Below are 17,367 nucleotides of genomic sequence, written 5' to 3'. Positions count from 1 at the left end.
AAACCATTAGGTATCTCTCTGGGATACCCTTGTGCTGAACAAGCTGGGAAAAATATCCCTGGATGGCAAGTAATAGTTTGCTTCCAAAATGACTACACCAGGAATGGAATCACTGAAAAAAAAAAAAATCACATTCCAGGATTTCACCCACAGCATGATCGTGGATTTTTCCATCATTGCAACAGCACTTAGTGCTGTTTGGGAGCCATAACCAGTCCAAAGGGCAAGGAGACAAACGTATTGATCCTGAAATAAACTGTTGATGATCCAGATGGATCAGAATATGAAGGTATGCATCCTTCAGATCAACAGTTGTCACGAACTGGTACTCCTGCATCAAAGGCAAAATAGATTGTAGACTCCATCTTGAAAGTGGGAATCTTGAGGACCAAGATACAGGACTTGAGCTCCAGGATGGGTTGGAATGTATCCTTCTTTGGCATCACAAACAAGATTTTGTAGAACCTCAGACCCTGTTCAGGAGCAAGAACATAAAATGGCTCCAATTCTTTCTAAGTTGCTTATGCAGTCCATTAAGATTTGTGCCTTGAGAGGATCTTGTGAGGTTGAGACAGCAGAAGCCAACCGGTAAACCTCTCACCCCCCCAAAAAAAAACAACAACAAAAAAACAATACCTAAGACCCACAGGTCCAAGATGGTCTGAGTCCAGGAGTCTCTTGGTCAAACCCTGAACCATGCAGGACTTGAGGGGTACCAGATGTCAATTGATAGGGAATATATCCTCAACTTCAGGCTTATAAAAAAAGTAAAATATATTTTTAAAAATGAAATACATTTTACCCAAGTCAGAGTTTCAATGGATCCGACCTCCTTATAGAAGGGCAAACATTAAGGATTCTGGAGGAGGTGCTCGAGATCCCACTAATTATATAATACACTTAGCAAATTAAATTGTGATGCAAAGAAGAACATTGAAAAAACAAAACTTGAAAGAAGAGCACACTAAAGCCACAAAATTGTACAAAAACTGCTTAGTCAGTCTAGCAACTCTTCCCACAGAAAAAAAACAAAACAACAAAAATAAAACTAGTTTTTCTTACATGAAAGAGATATGTGGTCTATATCAGGGGATCCTGCCACTTAGTACCCAGGTAGCTATGTACCTATACAGCATTTCCAGATAGGGAAGTATACCTATTTCTCTTGACTGGTCTACTGTGACTCACTGTAAAGGAGTGAGCTGTCTCTGCACACTCTGGTAACAGATGCAGCTTTCAATGATCACATTTTACCCCTTAAGGACACAGGACATGTGTGACATGTCATGATTCCCTGTTATTCCAGAAGTTTGGTCCTTACGGGGTTAAAGGGAGTGCTCCTAATCTCAGCTCGTTACCTGTATACAAGACACCTGTCCACAGAAGCAATCAATCAGATTCCAAACTCTTCACCATGGCCAGGACCAAAGAGCTGTCCAAGGATGTCAGGGACAAGATTGTAGATCTACACAAGGCTGGAATGGGCTGACAACAGTTGGTGCGATTATTCGCAAATGGAAGAAACACAAAATAACTGTCAGTCTCCCTTGGTCTGTTGCTCCATGCGAGATCTCACCTCGTGGAATTTCAATGATCAAAGGAATGGTGAGGAATCAGCCCAGAACTACACAGGAGGATCTTATTAATGATCTTAAGGCAGATGGGACCATAGTCACAAAGAAAGCAACTGGTAACACACTACGCCGTGAAGGACTGAAATCCTGCAGCGCCTGCAAGGTCCACTTGCTTAAGAAAGTACATGTGCATGCCCTTCTGAAGTTTTCCAATAAACATGAGACCAAGATGTAGCTCTTTGGCATTAACTCAACTCGCCGTGTTTGGAGGAGGAGGAGGAATGCTGCCTATGACCCCAAGAACACCATCCCCACCGTCAAACATGGAGGTTGAAACATTATGCTTTGAGGGTGGTTTTTTACTGCTAAAATGGGACAGGACAACTGCACCGCATCAAAGGGACAATGGACAGGGCCATGTACCGTCAAATCTTGGGTGAGAATCTCCTTCCCTTAGCCAGGGCATTGAAAATGGGTCGTGGATGGGATGGGTATACCATCATGACTATGACCCAAAACACACAGCCAAGGCAACAAAGGAGTGGCTCAAGAAGAAGCACATTAAAGTCCTGGATTGGCTTAGCCAGTCTCCAGACCTTATCCCATAGAAAATCTGTTGAGGTTTGAGTTGCCAAACATGAGCCTCGAAACCTTAATGACTTGGAGAGGATCTGCAAAGAAGAGTGGTACAAATTCCCTCCTGAGATGTGTGCAAACCTGGTGGCCAACTACAAAAACTTCTGACATCTATGATTGACAACAAGGGTTTTGCCACCAAGTACTAAGTCGAAGGGGCCAAATACTTATTTCACTCATTGACATGTAAATCAATTTAGAACTTTTTTGAATGCGTTTTTCTGCATTTGTTTTTTGTTATTCTGTCTCTCACTGTTACAATACACCTACCATTAAAATTATAGACTGACCACTTCTTTGTCAGTGGGTAAAACGCTCAAAATCAGCAGAGGATCACTTTTACCCTCACTGTACCACCATATGTGATGAACTTCACTGCTTTCTAGCACTATGTATGATGGACTTCACTGCTATCTAACACCATGTATGAAGATTTCACTACTACCAATAAGCATTTTGCGAAGGCTTCAATGAACAAACATACAGGATGTTTTTTTAAACCTTGGTGGCAAGACAATAAATGGTTCCAGGCACTCTGAGGGTTGGCAGCTGTAACTATGTGAACATCACAGCACATCTGTTACAGACTGACAGACCCGTCATGTATGTATTAGAGAGAGGGCCCAAAAATCTGTTTTTGGAATATTTACGTAAAATAACCCAAAAGCCAGAGAAAAAAATAAAGGCATGAAACAGTATTATCCTAATAAAATCATCCCCCCAAAAAGCTAGTGTTCTTCACGAACCCTTCTGCTACAGAACCAAGCTAGTGGTGGACCTTCCCTTTCCTACCAGACGTTGCAAGATTCATCTTTTATGATCCTATTTCCTGCACACAGAGAGATTAACCCCTTAAGGACCAAACTTCTGGAATAAAAGGAAATCATGACATGTCACACATGTCATGTGTCCTTAAGGGGTTAATTTCTGCATTGGATAACAGCAGTGTTTGTCAGTTAATGTTGGTGTCAGAGTGAGGGATAGGGTGTGTAGAAATAGGCATGGATATATATTTAAGAAGACAATATTTATATTACTAAGTATGACTAATGTATCTGTATCTTAGTTTAAATCAATAGTCCTTTATAGTTTTGGAACTCTTATAGTCTGGAAATTTATTTGAATATAACTATTTTTTTTTTTTTATACTTTAAGTTTATGCAAGATTTATAGGATAAGCAAGTAGCCTAAATTGAAAATATATGCCTTTAACCCCTTAAGGACCCATGACATGTGTGACATGTCATGATTCCCTTTTATTCCAGAAGTTTGGTCCTTAAGGGGTTAAACAATTTTTATTTTTTTTATAGTATAGGGAAAAAGTAGAAATCTTAAAACGTGTGTGAAGCTATTAGGTATAAGTTTTCACTTTTACGCAAATACATGTAAAGCTATAATAGTTTGCAATAGGAGCATGTGAGATGTTATAACTTTGCAATATTGAAACATATGTCTCAGTGACAAACCCGTGTGTGTGGGTTTTGAAGCATTTTTACGTGTTCTAAAATTGAAACATTCCTATCGTAACCAAAACTAAGTGAGTGGACTTAAAAGTTCTATACAGGCTATAAATGGAAACCAGTTTTAAAAAAAAGAAATTAAAACAAATCTACTATAAAAGGGATACCATAGGCACCCAAACCACTTCAGTTCATTTAGTACAGTGTCCCTTTAACCCTGCAATTGTAATTATTGCAGTTATTGATAAACTGCAATAATTACTCTGCAGGGTTACCACCACCTCTAGAGGCTGAGGACATTCCACGCTTTTCATGAGGACATCCAGCATCATGCTTTCCTATGGAGTAGTCCTAATGTGACCGTGGCACTAGCTGCACATGCGCATTAGGCCCCCTGCTGGCTTACTTAAGCAGAGCTGAGGCAGAGCCCGACCTAGCACCAAGGGGCATCGGCACTGGAATCAGGTAAGTGGCTAAATGGTTTTTAACACTTTCAATGCTTCTTTGTATTCCTATCACTATAGTTTCTCTTTAACCCCTTAAGGACCAAACTTCTGGAATGAAAGGGAATCATGACATGTCACACATGTCATGTGTCCTTAAGGGGTTAAAGGAACTGTTGGGTACTATAATATCTTCTCCATTCTATAGTTTACAAATACGTACGTTTGCAGACCCACAGTTGGAAGGAATTTTTTTTTTGTTTTGTTTCATTTAAATTTAAAGGAACACTTTAAGCACCAGGGTCACACAGAGTGGAATCAGCCTTGCATGGTCTTGTTTTGTTCTATAGAGCCATCCAACATCATCAGGTAGGTTGTCACACCGTACTAAAATGGTTTTACATCTTACAATAGGATGGAGCCAGATCCTTATCGTGGTGTTAACCACTTATGTTGGTGTGTTCATTTACAATTCTTAATGGAACTTTTATGTGACAGAACACTTGCAAATAGATTATGGGCAGTTGTTCGTGTCTTTTTTGTACTTTCCGCATTCTATGCCAAAGCATCATGCGGACCCTCTGTCTAAAACAACATTCATAAGTTCACACTCAATACTTAGAGCTAGCGGCCAAAGCCTTATGCAGAGGTAGCATCACTGGAAGATCTAATCAAGAATATCCATCTTACCTATTTTATTCATCTATTTCCTATTTTTCAATTGTACTCCTACCTCCATATAGTATTAATTAGTTAAAAAAAAAAAAAACATTTAACAAAGCAAGAGTGGAGTATAAAAGGTACAATAGATTTCAGTTATTACACATGTAGTCTTAATTTAGGACTTTCACCTATCTGATCTCTCCCATTCCTCATATCTTGAATTCTGAAAAGTTTCTCCTAAGCTTTTTTTCCCTCACCACAATATCTGCATGCCTTTCCACCCATAATTGCCATTTTATCTTACCCCAGAGGCTCTCTTACAGCTGTGCATCAGCAACATTCATAGGTTTGCACTCAGAGGTAGCAACATTTTTATCTTGCATTCCTACAGCACAGCCCTCACCCTTGCTAAAACAATCCTTCCCTCTCTCATTAATTCATGCTATCACAATCCAAGGTGTCTCTAATACCTTCAACTCTCTTCTTCGCCCTGCTGTGGTCACCCCAAAAGTAAACTTTCAGCTGATAGCTTTGCATGCTATTTTACTGACAAGAATAACAAGTTAAGTACAGGGCCAGATTAAGAGCCCAGTGGGCCTGGTGCTGACAATTATGATGGGCCTATTTACAGAATCTTATCGACCAAAAACACTAAAACAATCATACCTCCCAAGCATCATATATCTGATAGAGATGGTATTGGAGGGAAACTCAAAGGATGCAGCTATACGAAAACACATTCTATGCTAATCTCTCTCTAATTTATGCTTTCATCTTTCAAGTAAATCCATACCCCCTAACAGCAGTGTCCAGTGAAGCAGGAAGTCAATGGGCGGGGTAAAAGGGTGTGCCACTGGCATGCGAATCCCATGGCCAGAACTGCCAAAAGGGGCGAAGATGCTCAAAAAGGGGACATGTCTGTCCGAAGAATTGGAAGGACAGCCTGGCATGAATGCATGTCCGGCTGCCCACCAATCATGCAGGCTGTCCAACTAAGGGCATACAATGCAGGCAGCACCCTGAGCTCTGAGCTTTACATAAATGCATAAATGATGTGTTCGCTCCACGCTTTCTATGGACTGTCCCCTAGCACTCACATGTCCACTTGTCTCCTTACCTTCTTACTAGCAGGCAGAAGCTCCTGGTATAAAGTCTGGGACAGAGAAAAGGTGTATGTAGTGAGTGTAGAAGAAAGGGGGCATGCCACAATGTTAGAGAGACAAAAGTCTGCATTATCTAAACTAATTTTATTGTCAGCCTGTCCACACAAGTCTTGTTCCCATGCATCTATCTTAAAGCGGCACTGTCATGCCGAATTCCGTTTTTTTTTTAACCCCCCCTCCCGCCTCAACTACATCCAATCGACCCCCTAGTCATCCCCAAATGCCCCTAAGCCCCCCACATTACCTATTTTTTATTCTTTATTTTCTGCCCGATCTTTATTCAGGGCGCCGCCATCTTTGTGTGGGTAGGTGAAGTCCCTGTGGGACACGTCATCTGCCCACACTAGATAGCCCTGAGATTCCCGCACATGCCCAGTGAAACACCTGGACATGCGAACGGGAATTTCACCTATTCATTCATTCATCAGACAGACGAATGAATGAATAGAAAAAATCAGACGAACAAACTAACACTGTGTATCAGTGTTAGTTTCTTCGTTCAGTTTATTACAAGGAGGGAGCTACCGGCGTGCAGCTCCCTCCTTGTAATATGTAACTATAGAAGCGGCAGGGAGCAGAGCTCCCCACCACTTCATAAGCCCCCCAGGTCCCCCCCTCACTCTATGGGGGTCAATATGACCCCCATAATAGCACAAGGGAGATTAAAATCTCCCCAATGCCCCTACTCGCTATATCGCGAGTAGGGGCATGTCCACTAAACAGTGAGCAGCCTGTGGCTGCTCACTGTAAAAAAAAAAAAAAAAAAAAGGGTAATAAGGGGGGGACGGGGGGCCTACTGTCCTCCCCCGCCGGCCCCCACCCCTGGACGGTGGGTGGGGGCCATAATGGGAATGAGGGGGGACCTACTGTCCTCCCCTCAGGCCCCCACCCCTGGGCGGCGGGTGGGGGCCATAATAGTAATAAGGGGGGGGGGGACCTACTGTCCTCCACCCCCCGGCCCCCACCCCTGGGCGGCGGGTGGGGGCCATAATAGTAATAGGGGGGGGGGACCTACTGTCCTCCACCCCCCGGCCCCCACCCCTGGGCGGCGGGTGGGGGCCATAATAGTAATAAGGGGGGGGACCTACTGTCCTCCAGCCCCCGGCCCCCACCCCTGGGCGGCGGGTGGGGGCCATAATAGTAATAAGGGGGGGGGGGGATCTACTGTCCTTCCCCCCCCCCGGCCCCCACCCCTGGGCGGCGGGTGGGGGTCATAACGATAATGGGGGGGGACCTACTGTCCTCCCCCCGCCCCCACCCCTGGACGGCGGCACTAAGTAAATTCCCCCCCCCCCCCCCCATCAAGGTGACTAGGGGTGCCCAAGCCCCTAGTCACCCACCCCCCACCCAAATAAAAAATGCCCCTACCTACCCCCCTCACCCTAAAAAATAGTGAGGGGGGAATAAAATTGCTAACCTTTAAAGTAAAATTAAACTTACCATTCGACGTCTTCTTTTTTCTAAAATCTTCATTTTTCAGCCCCAAAAAAGGCCAAATAAAAAACCATCATAGCCGTCGAACTAAAAATAAAATAAAAAACCCGAGCGCAAAAAAAAAAACCAGACGAAAAAGAAAAAACCCGAGCGCACAAAAAAATAATCCATCTTCACCCATGGAGGGCTCCGCGCAGACTGAGCTCCGCAGGGCGGGGCAAGGCTTATAAAGCCTTGCCCCGCCCTGCAATTAGCCTAAGAACACTCTGATTGGTGGGTTTAAGCCAATCAGAGTGCTCTTTGTCATTTTACAAGCGTGGGAAAGTTCTTTGGAATTTTCCCACGCTTGTAAAATGTCACAGAGCACTGTGATTGGATGGCTTGAAATCCATCCAATCACAGTGCTCTGTGTCATTTTACAAGCGTGGGAAAGTTCTTTGGAATTTTCCCACGCTTGTAAAATGACACAGAGCACTGTGATTGGATGGATTTCAAGCCATCCAATCACAGTGCTCTGTGTCATTTTACAAGCGTGGGAAAGTTCTTTGGAATTTTCCCACGCTTGTAAAATGACACAGAGCACTGTGATTGGATGGCTTGAAATCCATCCAATCACAGTGCTCTGTGTCATTTTACAAGCGTGGGAAAGTTCTTTGGAATTTTCCCACGCTTGTAAAATGACACAGAGCACTGTGATTGGATGGATTTCAAGCCATCCAATCACAGTGCTCTGTGTCATTTTACAAGCGTGGGAAAATTCCAAAGAACTTTCCCACGCTTGTAAAATGACAAAGAGCACTCTGATTGGCTTAAACCCACCAATCAGAGTGTTCTTAGGCTAATTGCAGGGCGGGGCAAGGCTTTATAAGCCTTGCCCCGCCCTGCGGAGCTCAGTCTGTGCGGAGCCCTCCATGGGTGAAGATGGATTATTTTTTTGTGCGCTCGGGTTTTTTCTTTTTCGTCGGGTTTTTATTTTTGCGCTCGGGTTTTTTATTTTATTTTTAGTTCGACGGCTATGATGGTTTTTTATTTGGCCTTTTTTGGGGCTGAAAAATGAAGATTTTAGAAAAAAGAAGACGTCGAATGGTAAGTTTAATTTTACTTTACAGGTTAGCAATTTTATTCCCCCCTCACTATTTTTTAGGGTGAGGGGGGTAGGTAGGGGCATTTTTTATTTGGGTGGGGGGTGGGTGACTAGGGGCTTGGGCACCCCTAGTCACCTTGATGGGGGGGGGGGAATTTACTTAGTGCCCCCACCCGCCGCCCAGGGGTGGGGGCGGGGGGAGGACAGTAGGTCCCTCCCCCATTATCGTTATGGCCCCCACCCGCCGCCCAGGGGTGGGGGCCGGGGGGGGGGAGGACAGTAGATTCCCCCCCCCTTATTACTATTATGGCCCCCACCCGCCGCCCAGGGGTGGGGGCCGGGGGGGAGGACAGTAGGTCCCCCCCTCCTTTTTTCCATTAGGGCCCCCACCCGCCGCCCAGGGGTGGGGGCCGGGGGCTGGAGGACAGTAGGTCCCCCCCCCCTTATTACTATTATGGCCCCCACCCGCCGCCCAGGGGTGGGGGCCGGGGGGGGGGAGGACAGTAGGTCCCCCCCCCCTATTACTATTATGGCCCCCACCCGCCGCCCAGGGGTGGGGGCCGGGGGGTGGAGGACAGTAGGTCCCCCCCCCCTTATTACTATTATGGCCCCCACCCGCCGCCCAGGGGTGGGGGCCGGGGGGGAGGACAGTAGGTCCCCCCCCCCTTTATTACTATTATGGCCCCCACCCGCCGGCCAGGGGTGGGGGCCGGGGGGGAGGACAGTAGGTCCCCCCCCCCCTACTACTATTATGGCCCCCACCCGCCGCCCAGGGGTGGGGGCCGGGGGGAGGACAGTAGGTCCCCCCCCTCATTATCTTTATGGCCCCCACCCACCGCTCAGGGGTGGGGGCCGGGGGGGGGGGGGACAATAGGTCTCCCTCCCTTATTTTACTTTATGGCCCCCACCCATCATTTAGGGGTGGGGGGCAATATTTTTTTTATTTTTTTTCTACAGTGAGCAGCCACATGCTGCTCACTGCTTACTAGACATGCCCCTACTCGCGGTATAGCGAGTAGGGGCATAATATTTACTAATACCAAGTCATTTTTACTTGGTGTTAGTAAATTTGGCTGAAAGACCAATTTAGGTCTTTCAGCCTTTTAGTAGATAGCTCCCTGATACCGTGGGAATTAGGGAGTTATCTACTAAGCGGCTGCAAGATGCAGCCACAGCAATGAATAGGATCGGAGTTTCATTCATTTGAATGAAATTCCGATCCGAACAAAGTACCGAATTGCATCCTAACACCAATGGAGAAACGGTGCTCATTCTGTTAGGATGCAATTCGGCAGTTTTGCCGGCGTTCTGTCTAAGTGACAGGACTTTCGGCAATACTGACAGGAAGTATTGTGGGAACTGGGAGGAAAGCTAGGGATCATGGGAAAATTGCTCTGACCAGCGGAAATGAAGCACACTTTGCTCCTCCGCTGGTCAGAGCTGGTCAAGCGGAGGAATCCCATAAGACAAAGAGTCCCTACTTTGTCTTATGGTTTTAAAGAAAACTAAAGAAGACAGGAAGAAAAGAATAACAGATCCTGAGAGAGGGGGAGAAGAGGAAGAGATTGAGGAAAGGTAAGTTCGGCATGACAGTGCCGCTTTAAGCTTCCAAACGTAAAGGGACACTATAGTCACCAGAACAACTACAGCGTTTTGTATTTGTTCTGGTAAGTAGAATCCTTCCCTTCAGGCTTTTTGCAGTAAACACTGTCTTTTCAGAGAACATAACTCCAATGGCCACTCCTTAAATGGCTGCTAGAGGTGCTTCCTGGGAAAGTACTGCCTAGTGTGCAGCACTGCCATTCAGTGTCTCCACCCTCTGCATGCAGACACTGAACTTTCCTCATAAAGATGCATTGAATCAATTTTTCTTTATGAGGAGATGTTGCCTAGTTGACAGTCTCAGTCAATCCTATGGGGAAGCATTGTCATTTGCTCAGACCACCACTTCTGATGATGTCAGCAGACAGTGTCAGTTCAGAGGCAGAGCCTGCAGCTGCAGACTTGAATACAAGTAAGATTTTACTATATTTAGGGAGGCAAAAGAGGGCCAGGGGGGCTAGAGGTTGGTTTAAACATAATACATAATTGTGTTCCTGACCCTATAGTGTTCCTTTAAGCAAGAGTATGTGAAGAGTAGTTAGGGTTGCCACCTTTCTTGGAAAAAAATACCAGCCTTAATCATTTGTATAATTAATTAGTTATGTGTGACATCACATGATGTAAATCACCAACAAACTACTTACAGTTTGATTCTGCTGTATAGATGGATTGCTCCCAGTGTCTCCCTGTCTCCCAGTGTCTCAGTCTCGCAAGTCACACAGTCTCTCAGTGTCCCTATGTATCACAGCGTCAGTGTCCTTACGTCGCCCAGTCCCCCAGTCTCCCAGTGTTCCCATGTCTCAGTGTGTCCCCATGTCACTAGGATACTAGGGGACACAGTAAGACATGGGTACACTGAGAGACCCAGGTTCACTAAGACACTTGGGGACACTGGGAGACATGGGGCACTGAGACACTTGGGGACACTGGGAGACATGGGGACACTGAGTCACTAGGGACACTGAGACATGGGGACACAGACACTGGGAGACACAGTAAGACATGGGTACACTGAGAGACCCGGGGACACTGAGACACTTGGGGACACTGGGAGCCATGGGGACACTGAGACACTAGGGACACAGGCTGGGGGACATGGGGACACTGGGAACATGGGGACACAGCACTGTGTCCCTAGTTTCTCCATTTCCCAATGTCTCAGTGTCTCCCAATGTCCCCATGTCTCACAGTGTCCCCTAGTGTCTCAGTGTCCCCATGTTTTCCAGTGTCCCCAAGTGTCTGTGTTCCCAGGTCTCGTGGTATCTGTGTCCCCACGTGTCATCCAGTGTCCCCATGTGTCCCCTAGTGCCTCAGTATCCCCATGTCTCCCTGCTGCCTTTCACCCCATCCCTCACTTACCTGAGCTGTAGATCTGCTGTCTGGATTCTCTGTGCTGTGTAGCTGCTCCCCCACAGATTAGTGAGTAATAGAGAGAGGCACTTCCAGTAACTTCCTATTACTGCCTCTCTCCACACACAGTGACCCCTACTGGCCGGTGCTGGTATTGCAGAATAATCTCTGTTTATATGGAGAAAAATACCTGCATTTGTATTGCCGGTATTACTGCAATACTGGCACGGCCAGGCAGCCTCAAATACCGGCTGTTCCAGTAAAATACCAGTCAGGTGGCAAACCTAAGAGTAGTGTGTAAAAGAAAATTAAAAAAAATAAAAATCTTTTTTTTTTTTTTTTTAAATGGGCCTATTCCATGGGCCTGGGCCTGGAGCTGCAGCTCCATCAGCCCCTATGTTAATCCGGCCCTGGTTAAGTAAAAAAAACTATTCCCCCTTTGCTGCTCTCTCAATCGCACCTTTCTTACCCTTCAGACTTTCTCCCCAGCTACTGAACAGAAGGTGGCTGCGCTTCTCTTTTCCTCTTGCCCCACCACACCTCATCAAATCTCTCTCCCCTTCTGTCTTTTGCCATTTTTTAATGCATATCTTCAACTACTAACTTCTAGCATTATTCACTCTCCTCCTATGCATGCTACTATCATACCAGTCATTAAAAGGCCATCACTTGACCAGCCTTCCTTTTCCAACTATTATCCCATTTCCCTTTCTCCTCATAGCTTATGAAACTTGTCTTTACATGTCTGACTTGCTTTCTCAATTCCAACTCACTCATTGACCCTCTTCTCTGGCTTACACTCCCTTCACTCTACTGAGATCATTTGATTAAACTAACTAACAATCTAATCTAAAGGCCACTACTCTATACTAATTCTTCTTGACCACTCTGCTGCCTTTAACACTGTTGATAATGTCTTCCTTCTTCAAATTCAATCCCTCGGTCTCTGTGACACACTCCTCTTGTAGTTCTTGTCCTCTCTCTCGTTCATTCAGTGTCTTGTTTTCTAATGACACCACATTCCTTCATCCTGTCACTTTTAGAGTCCCCAAGGCTTTGTTATCAATCCTCATTTTCTCTTCACTCTGATTTTTCTCTCCTGTTGTTCCTCTCACACCTCGCCCTTCTGTCAATCTTTACATTGGCTTCCTGTACCCTATAGGAGAATTCAAAATACTATCCCTTACCTATAAAACTCTTAACAACTGTAACTCCTGTTACATTTCTTCATTAATTCATAGGTACGCCCCTTTTCAGGCTCTCTCCGCTCTGCCGGTGACCTTCTCCTGTCCGCTACTCACACCATTACTGCTAACTCGCACTAGCAAGACTTGTTGCTGGCGGCCCCCTTCCTTTGGAACAACCTGCCTACCCCACATTAGACTTTCCAGTAGTCTTTAATCACTTCAGTCCTCCAAACCCAACTCTTCAGAAAAGCCTCCCAGAAAAAATTATATTTTACAAACATGTCTCATGCCCTCTCTTAAAGGACCACTCTAGTGCCAGGAAAGCATACTCGTTTTCCTGGCACTAGAGTGCCCTGAGGGTGCCCCCACCCTCAGGGACCCCCTCCCGCCCGGCTCTGGAAAGGGGAAAGGGGTAAAAACGTACCTTTTTCCAGCGCTGGGCGGAGAGATCTCCTCCTGCTCTCCTCCTGCTCTCCTCCTCCGATCCTCCTCTTCTCCTCCCCGTCGGCTGAATGCGCACGCGCGGCAAGAGCTGCGCGCGCATACAGCCGGTCACATAGGAAAGCATTCACAATGCTTTCCTATGGACGCTGGCGTGCTCTCACTGTGAAAATCACAGTGAGAAGCACGCAAGCGCCTCTAGCGGCTGTCAATGAGACAGCCACTAGAGGACATAGGGGGAAGGCTTAACCCATTCATAAACATAGCAGTTTCTCTGAAACTGCTATGTTTCTGAAAAAATGGGTTAACCCTAGAAGGACCTGGCACCCAGACCACTTCATTAAGCTGAAGTGGTCTGGGTGCCTAGAGTGGTCCTTTAAGCTGCCTCACTCCACTGTCAAATTCCAGTTCTGCTAATTTCCCACCTTAGCTGCTATCCCCTTCAATGGCCTTCGTGTGGTGTTATACCCCACCTCCTCTATATTATAAGTTAATTTAAGTAGGGTCCTCATCAACCTAGCCTTCCTGTAACATTATGTAATAGTCTCATTTATCGTTAAATTATCTGCCTTTATAATATTGAATAACTGCAGAATAAGTTAGAACTATATAATTGCCAACGATAATAATAACCATAACATGGTGTTGTTTGACTAATATGTTATAGATGTCCTTGGGGTATTTTGAGACTAAGTTAATGTTTTAAGGGGGGAATGGTTGCAATTAGAACTCACATTGCTCCCTCCTGCAGAACTAAATGATTAACATCAGTTATTCTTTTAGTGTCTATTTAGCAAAGTAGCCGATAACTAAAGGATATTAAATTTGGATTAAACTCTGCAAGCAGCTATTATCAGTGCTGGGTTCATATGAAATAATACCACATTTTATTTGGGTCAGTTGGAAATCACCAATACATCAGCTAAATAGGTGTGTGAATCCTTGCTAGTCCCAAACAATTATTTCACTTCAACTGAGCCTAGAAGTGCCAGCCTAATGGCTTTGCAAATGACATTTTCATTTACTTAAGCCCCCAAATCAGGCTCTAGTGAATAGTTTCCACGTCTACTTTCAGAATCCAAAACATGACTGGGATAACATTAACCTTTTAATACTTACATGGCAGATACAGCACAGAGGGTGAAAGTACTTGTAGTCAAGCAGGAGAGCTGTGCCCTTCATTTGTGTTACATACACATAAATACACATGCATGCAAACAAACATACACACTTTTCTTTAAAGGGACACTATTGTCACCAGAACAACTACAGCTTATTGAATTTGTTCTGGTGAGTAGAAGAATCATTACCTTCAGGCTTTTTGCTGTAAACACTGTATTTTCAGAGAAAAAGCAATGTTTACATTACAGCATAGTGATAATTTCACTGGCCACTCCTCAAAAAGCTGTTAGAGATCCTTCCTGGGTCATGGCTGCCTAAAATGCATCCAAACATTCAGTGTCTCCTCCCTCTGCATGCAGACACTGAACTTTCCTCATAGAGATTCATTGATTCAATTCATCTCTATGAGGAGATGCTGATTGGCCAGGGCTGTGTTTGAATCATGCTGGCTCTGCCCTTGATCTGCCTCCTTGTCAGTCTCAATCAATCCTATGGGGAAGCATTGTGATTGGATCAGGCTACCACTTCTGATGATGTCAGCAGACTGCTTTTTTTTTTTTAATGCAAACAGCATGCAGATCTACAGCTTCTGGCTTAAATACAGTAAGATGTTGCTATATTTATGGATGCATGAGGGGCCCAGGGGGGCTAGATGGTGGTGTTAACACATGCATGTTTGTGTTCCTGACCCTATAGTGATCCTTTAATGTAACACATTTTTAAGAATGCCAAAGTCAAAACATATTTAGGGAGCTTCAAAGCATCATTGGTATTGCTCCACACTCACAAAAATATTAAAAGTGGTACTTAATACTGCAGATTACATAAATACACACATATATTTAACTTGAGTCATGCATGACATGACATGGATTATCAAGACTGAGGTCTTATTATAAACATGTTTATCATGGCACCCACTGATTTCATACTATGATTGGTGCATCATGTGTATGCCATCAGTACTGGAGTCAAGTATTGGGTTACAGTATACGGACAGCAAATACCGGAGTCTTGTAATGTTGCCTCAAAGAAGCAAGTCTCAGGTACATCAGCCTCGACCACTAGCTCTCAAGGATTCTCTTGATATAACATGACATAAAAGGAATCCGGGTATCCCACAGTAATCATGATGACAAGAATTTAGCTGCTTTTAGTCAAAGACTGGATTACAATGTCCTTTTGCATGCACCCTTACAATCCACATAGGTGTAAATCAGACACTAAAGATAATGTAAAGTGACCTTGCTGTATTTGGCACACATAAAAGCAATAAAGCAGAGCACTAATAGTAGTAGAGTTTATATATATATTCTGCATATAGTCTTCTACATATAGTCAATCTTTTCCATTTGCATACCTCCCAAGTGTCCCTGTTTTTGAAGCATAGTCCCTCTTTGGGACCCAGATCCCTCTTCCTTCCCTAGTGCCTCTCTTTCTCTGTCTCCTCCTGCAGTATAAGAGATTATGTAGAGGTACAAAGTTGAGTGCATGTATGATTGAGTGCTTAGTGTGACTTTGCATGCTAATAATTCTTCAAGTGAAGTGTGCACACATGTGATAAGAGCGCATCTTTGCAGTAAAACCAACAATCAACTGCGTTTCTGACCTACAGTGCACAAGTGCATATACTGATGAGTATGTATTCACACACATGCTAAAATCTTAAAGATTATGAAATAAGACCTTTAATTTTCCATAGTACAATCTACCCCATCCCAGGGTAAACACAAAACTCTCATCTTCTATACAATTCCCATTTTTTAAATCATGTAGTCCATAGTGACGGGAGGGAGCAAAGGGTGTCTGTTTTGTTACATTAATCAAAGAATGTGACTTCTCAATGTAAAATAATTCAAGTTTGATTTTTTTTGTTTCCATTTCTATGAATCTTTATGTCGATAAACAGAGAGAAATTACTTTAGTAGTAAAGTATTAACTATATATAACAATATATATATATATAGATATTAACAATATGAAGCTGAGTGTCCATCTTCAAATATGCTGAAAGGTACGCTTGGTTAAAAGCATCACGTTATAAATTATGCTTATAACAAGTAATTAATAGTTAAGATTAGCACTGTTTTTTTTTGTTTTTTTTTAAAGTAAAGCCATTCAAATTAGAACCTCTGGAGAAATGTAACATTATGTGCTCAGCCAAGTGGGTGAACATGCATACCTACAGCAGCTGACATGCAATGAACACGGTTCAAGTTTACCTGAAGTAGGTGACTTGCAACGATCCTCAGAAGTTACAGTGGTCTCATTAATGTCACAAAGACCTGCTGAAACATGATATATGCAGTAATTGATTACTGAATGGCACATGTAGAATGCATAGTCAAGTTAATAAGCACACAGATTTCAAAGTACATTTTAAATTTAAGACCAGAATAGGTAAGCTGAAAGTTTGACTATTTTGACCTTAAACTTGAAGTTTACTTTTAATTTAGTGAATAAACCTTTAAATGGTATGGGGTTCACTTCCCCAACCATCAACTTTTATACAGCATCATATTGGCAGAGTTATTGATACTGCTTTGGGAACAAATTAAGAGGACTCTGACAACAAATCTTTGCAGTTTGGCATTCAAATCCGATGACTAGCCAACCAGATTTCATTTACATTTTCCATTAATCTAGAATTCTTTAATATGGAAACAATTGAAGTGTATTTTCTGATACTCAATCTCACAAATATCTTAACTAAGTATGTTTAGCTCATAATGCCAACAACGGTCAAACCAGACTGGATGATACACTATACAGGATCTAAAGGTCTGCAAATTGTCCTTGCCCACTAACAGTAAAGCTATTTTGTTGACAGAACATGAAAAAAGTGGATCATTTGATGGTTTATTCACTAAACAGCATATTGCGATTAGTAGACAAACCACTTGGAACATTTAGGAAAAAATACCCGAGTGGGAAACACATGACTTTCCAGTTTGAGGAATAGAAAATCCTCAGTGTTTCAATTTGTTAGAAGGCCATGAACGATTGTGTAATCTAGTAACCATATTAGGAGTCTACAACACTGACTTGGAGACGTGATAAACAGAAAGTTATCACAATCTTTGTTAGACATTTTCAAAATCAGACTTGGGTTTTCAACTGTAATCTTCAATTGCAAAGGATTTACCTTAATTGATTGCAATTAATTCAGTCACAATATAGCATTTGCCACTTATCCATAATTAACTGA

At 43.8% G+C, this 17,367-nt stretch overlaps 1 protein-coding gene across 3 annotated transcripts in view; it reads right to left on the bottom strand.

Annotated features, from left to right (window-relative positions):
- The window catches only part of STXBP5 (syntaxin binding protein 5), a 422,331-nt gene that overhangs the window by 35,398 nt on the left and 369,566 nt on the right, over positions 1-17,367 (bottom strand). For 2 of the 3 annotated variants that reach the window (XM_063443591.1, XM_063443592.1), the window contains exons 19-20: positions 16,382-16,447; positions 15,520-15,609 (exon numbers count right to left, since the gene is read on the bottom strand). In XM_063443591.1, the coding sequence (XP_063299661.1) occupies positions 15,520-15,609; positions 16,382-16,447 (156 nt within the window). The remainder of the gene's footprint in view (positions 1-15,519; positions 15,610-16,381; positions 16,448-17,367) is intronic. The other variant, XM_063443593.1, reaches the window with a different exon arrangement.

Source organism: Pelobates fuscus, chromosome 2 (genome assembly GCF_036172605.1).
Source record: "Pelobates fuscus isolate aPelFus1 chromosome 2, aPelFus1.pri, whole genome shotgun sequence".
NCBI lineage: Eukaryota > Metazoa > Chordata > Amphibia > Anura > Pelobatidae > Pelobates > Pelobates fuscus.
Note: the sequence above shows the minus strand (reverse complement) of the source record. Positions and strands in the feature narration are given on the sequence as shown.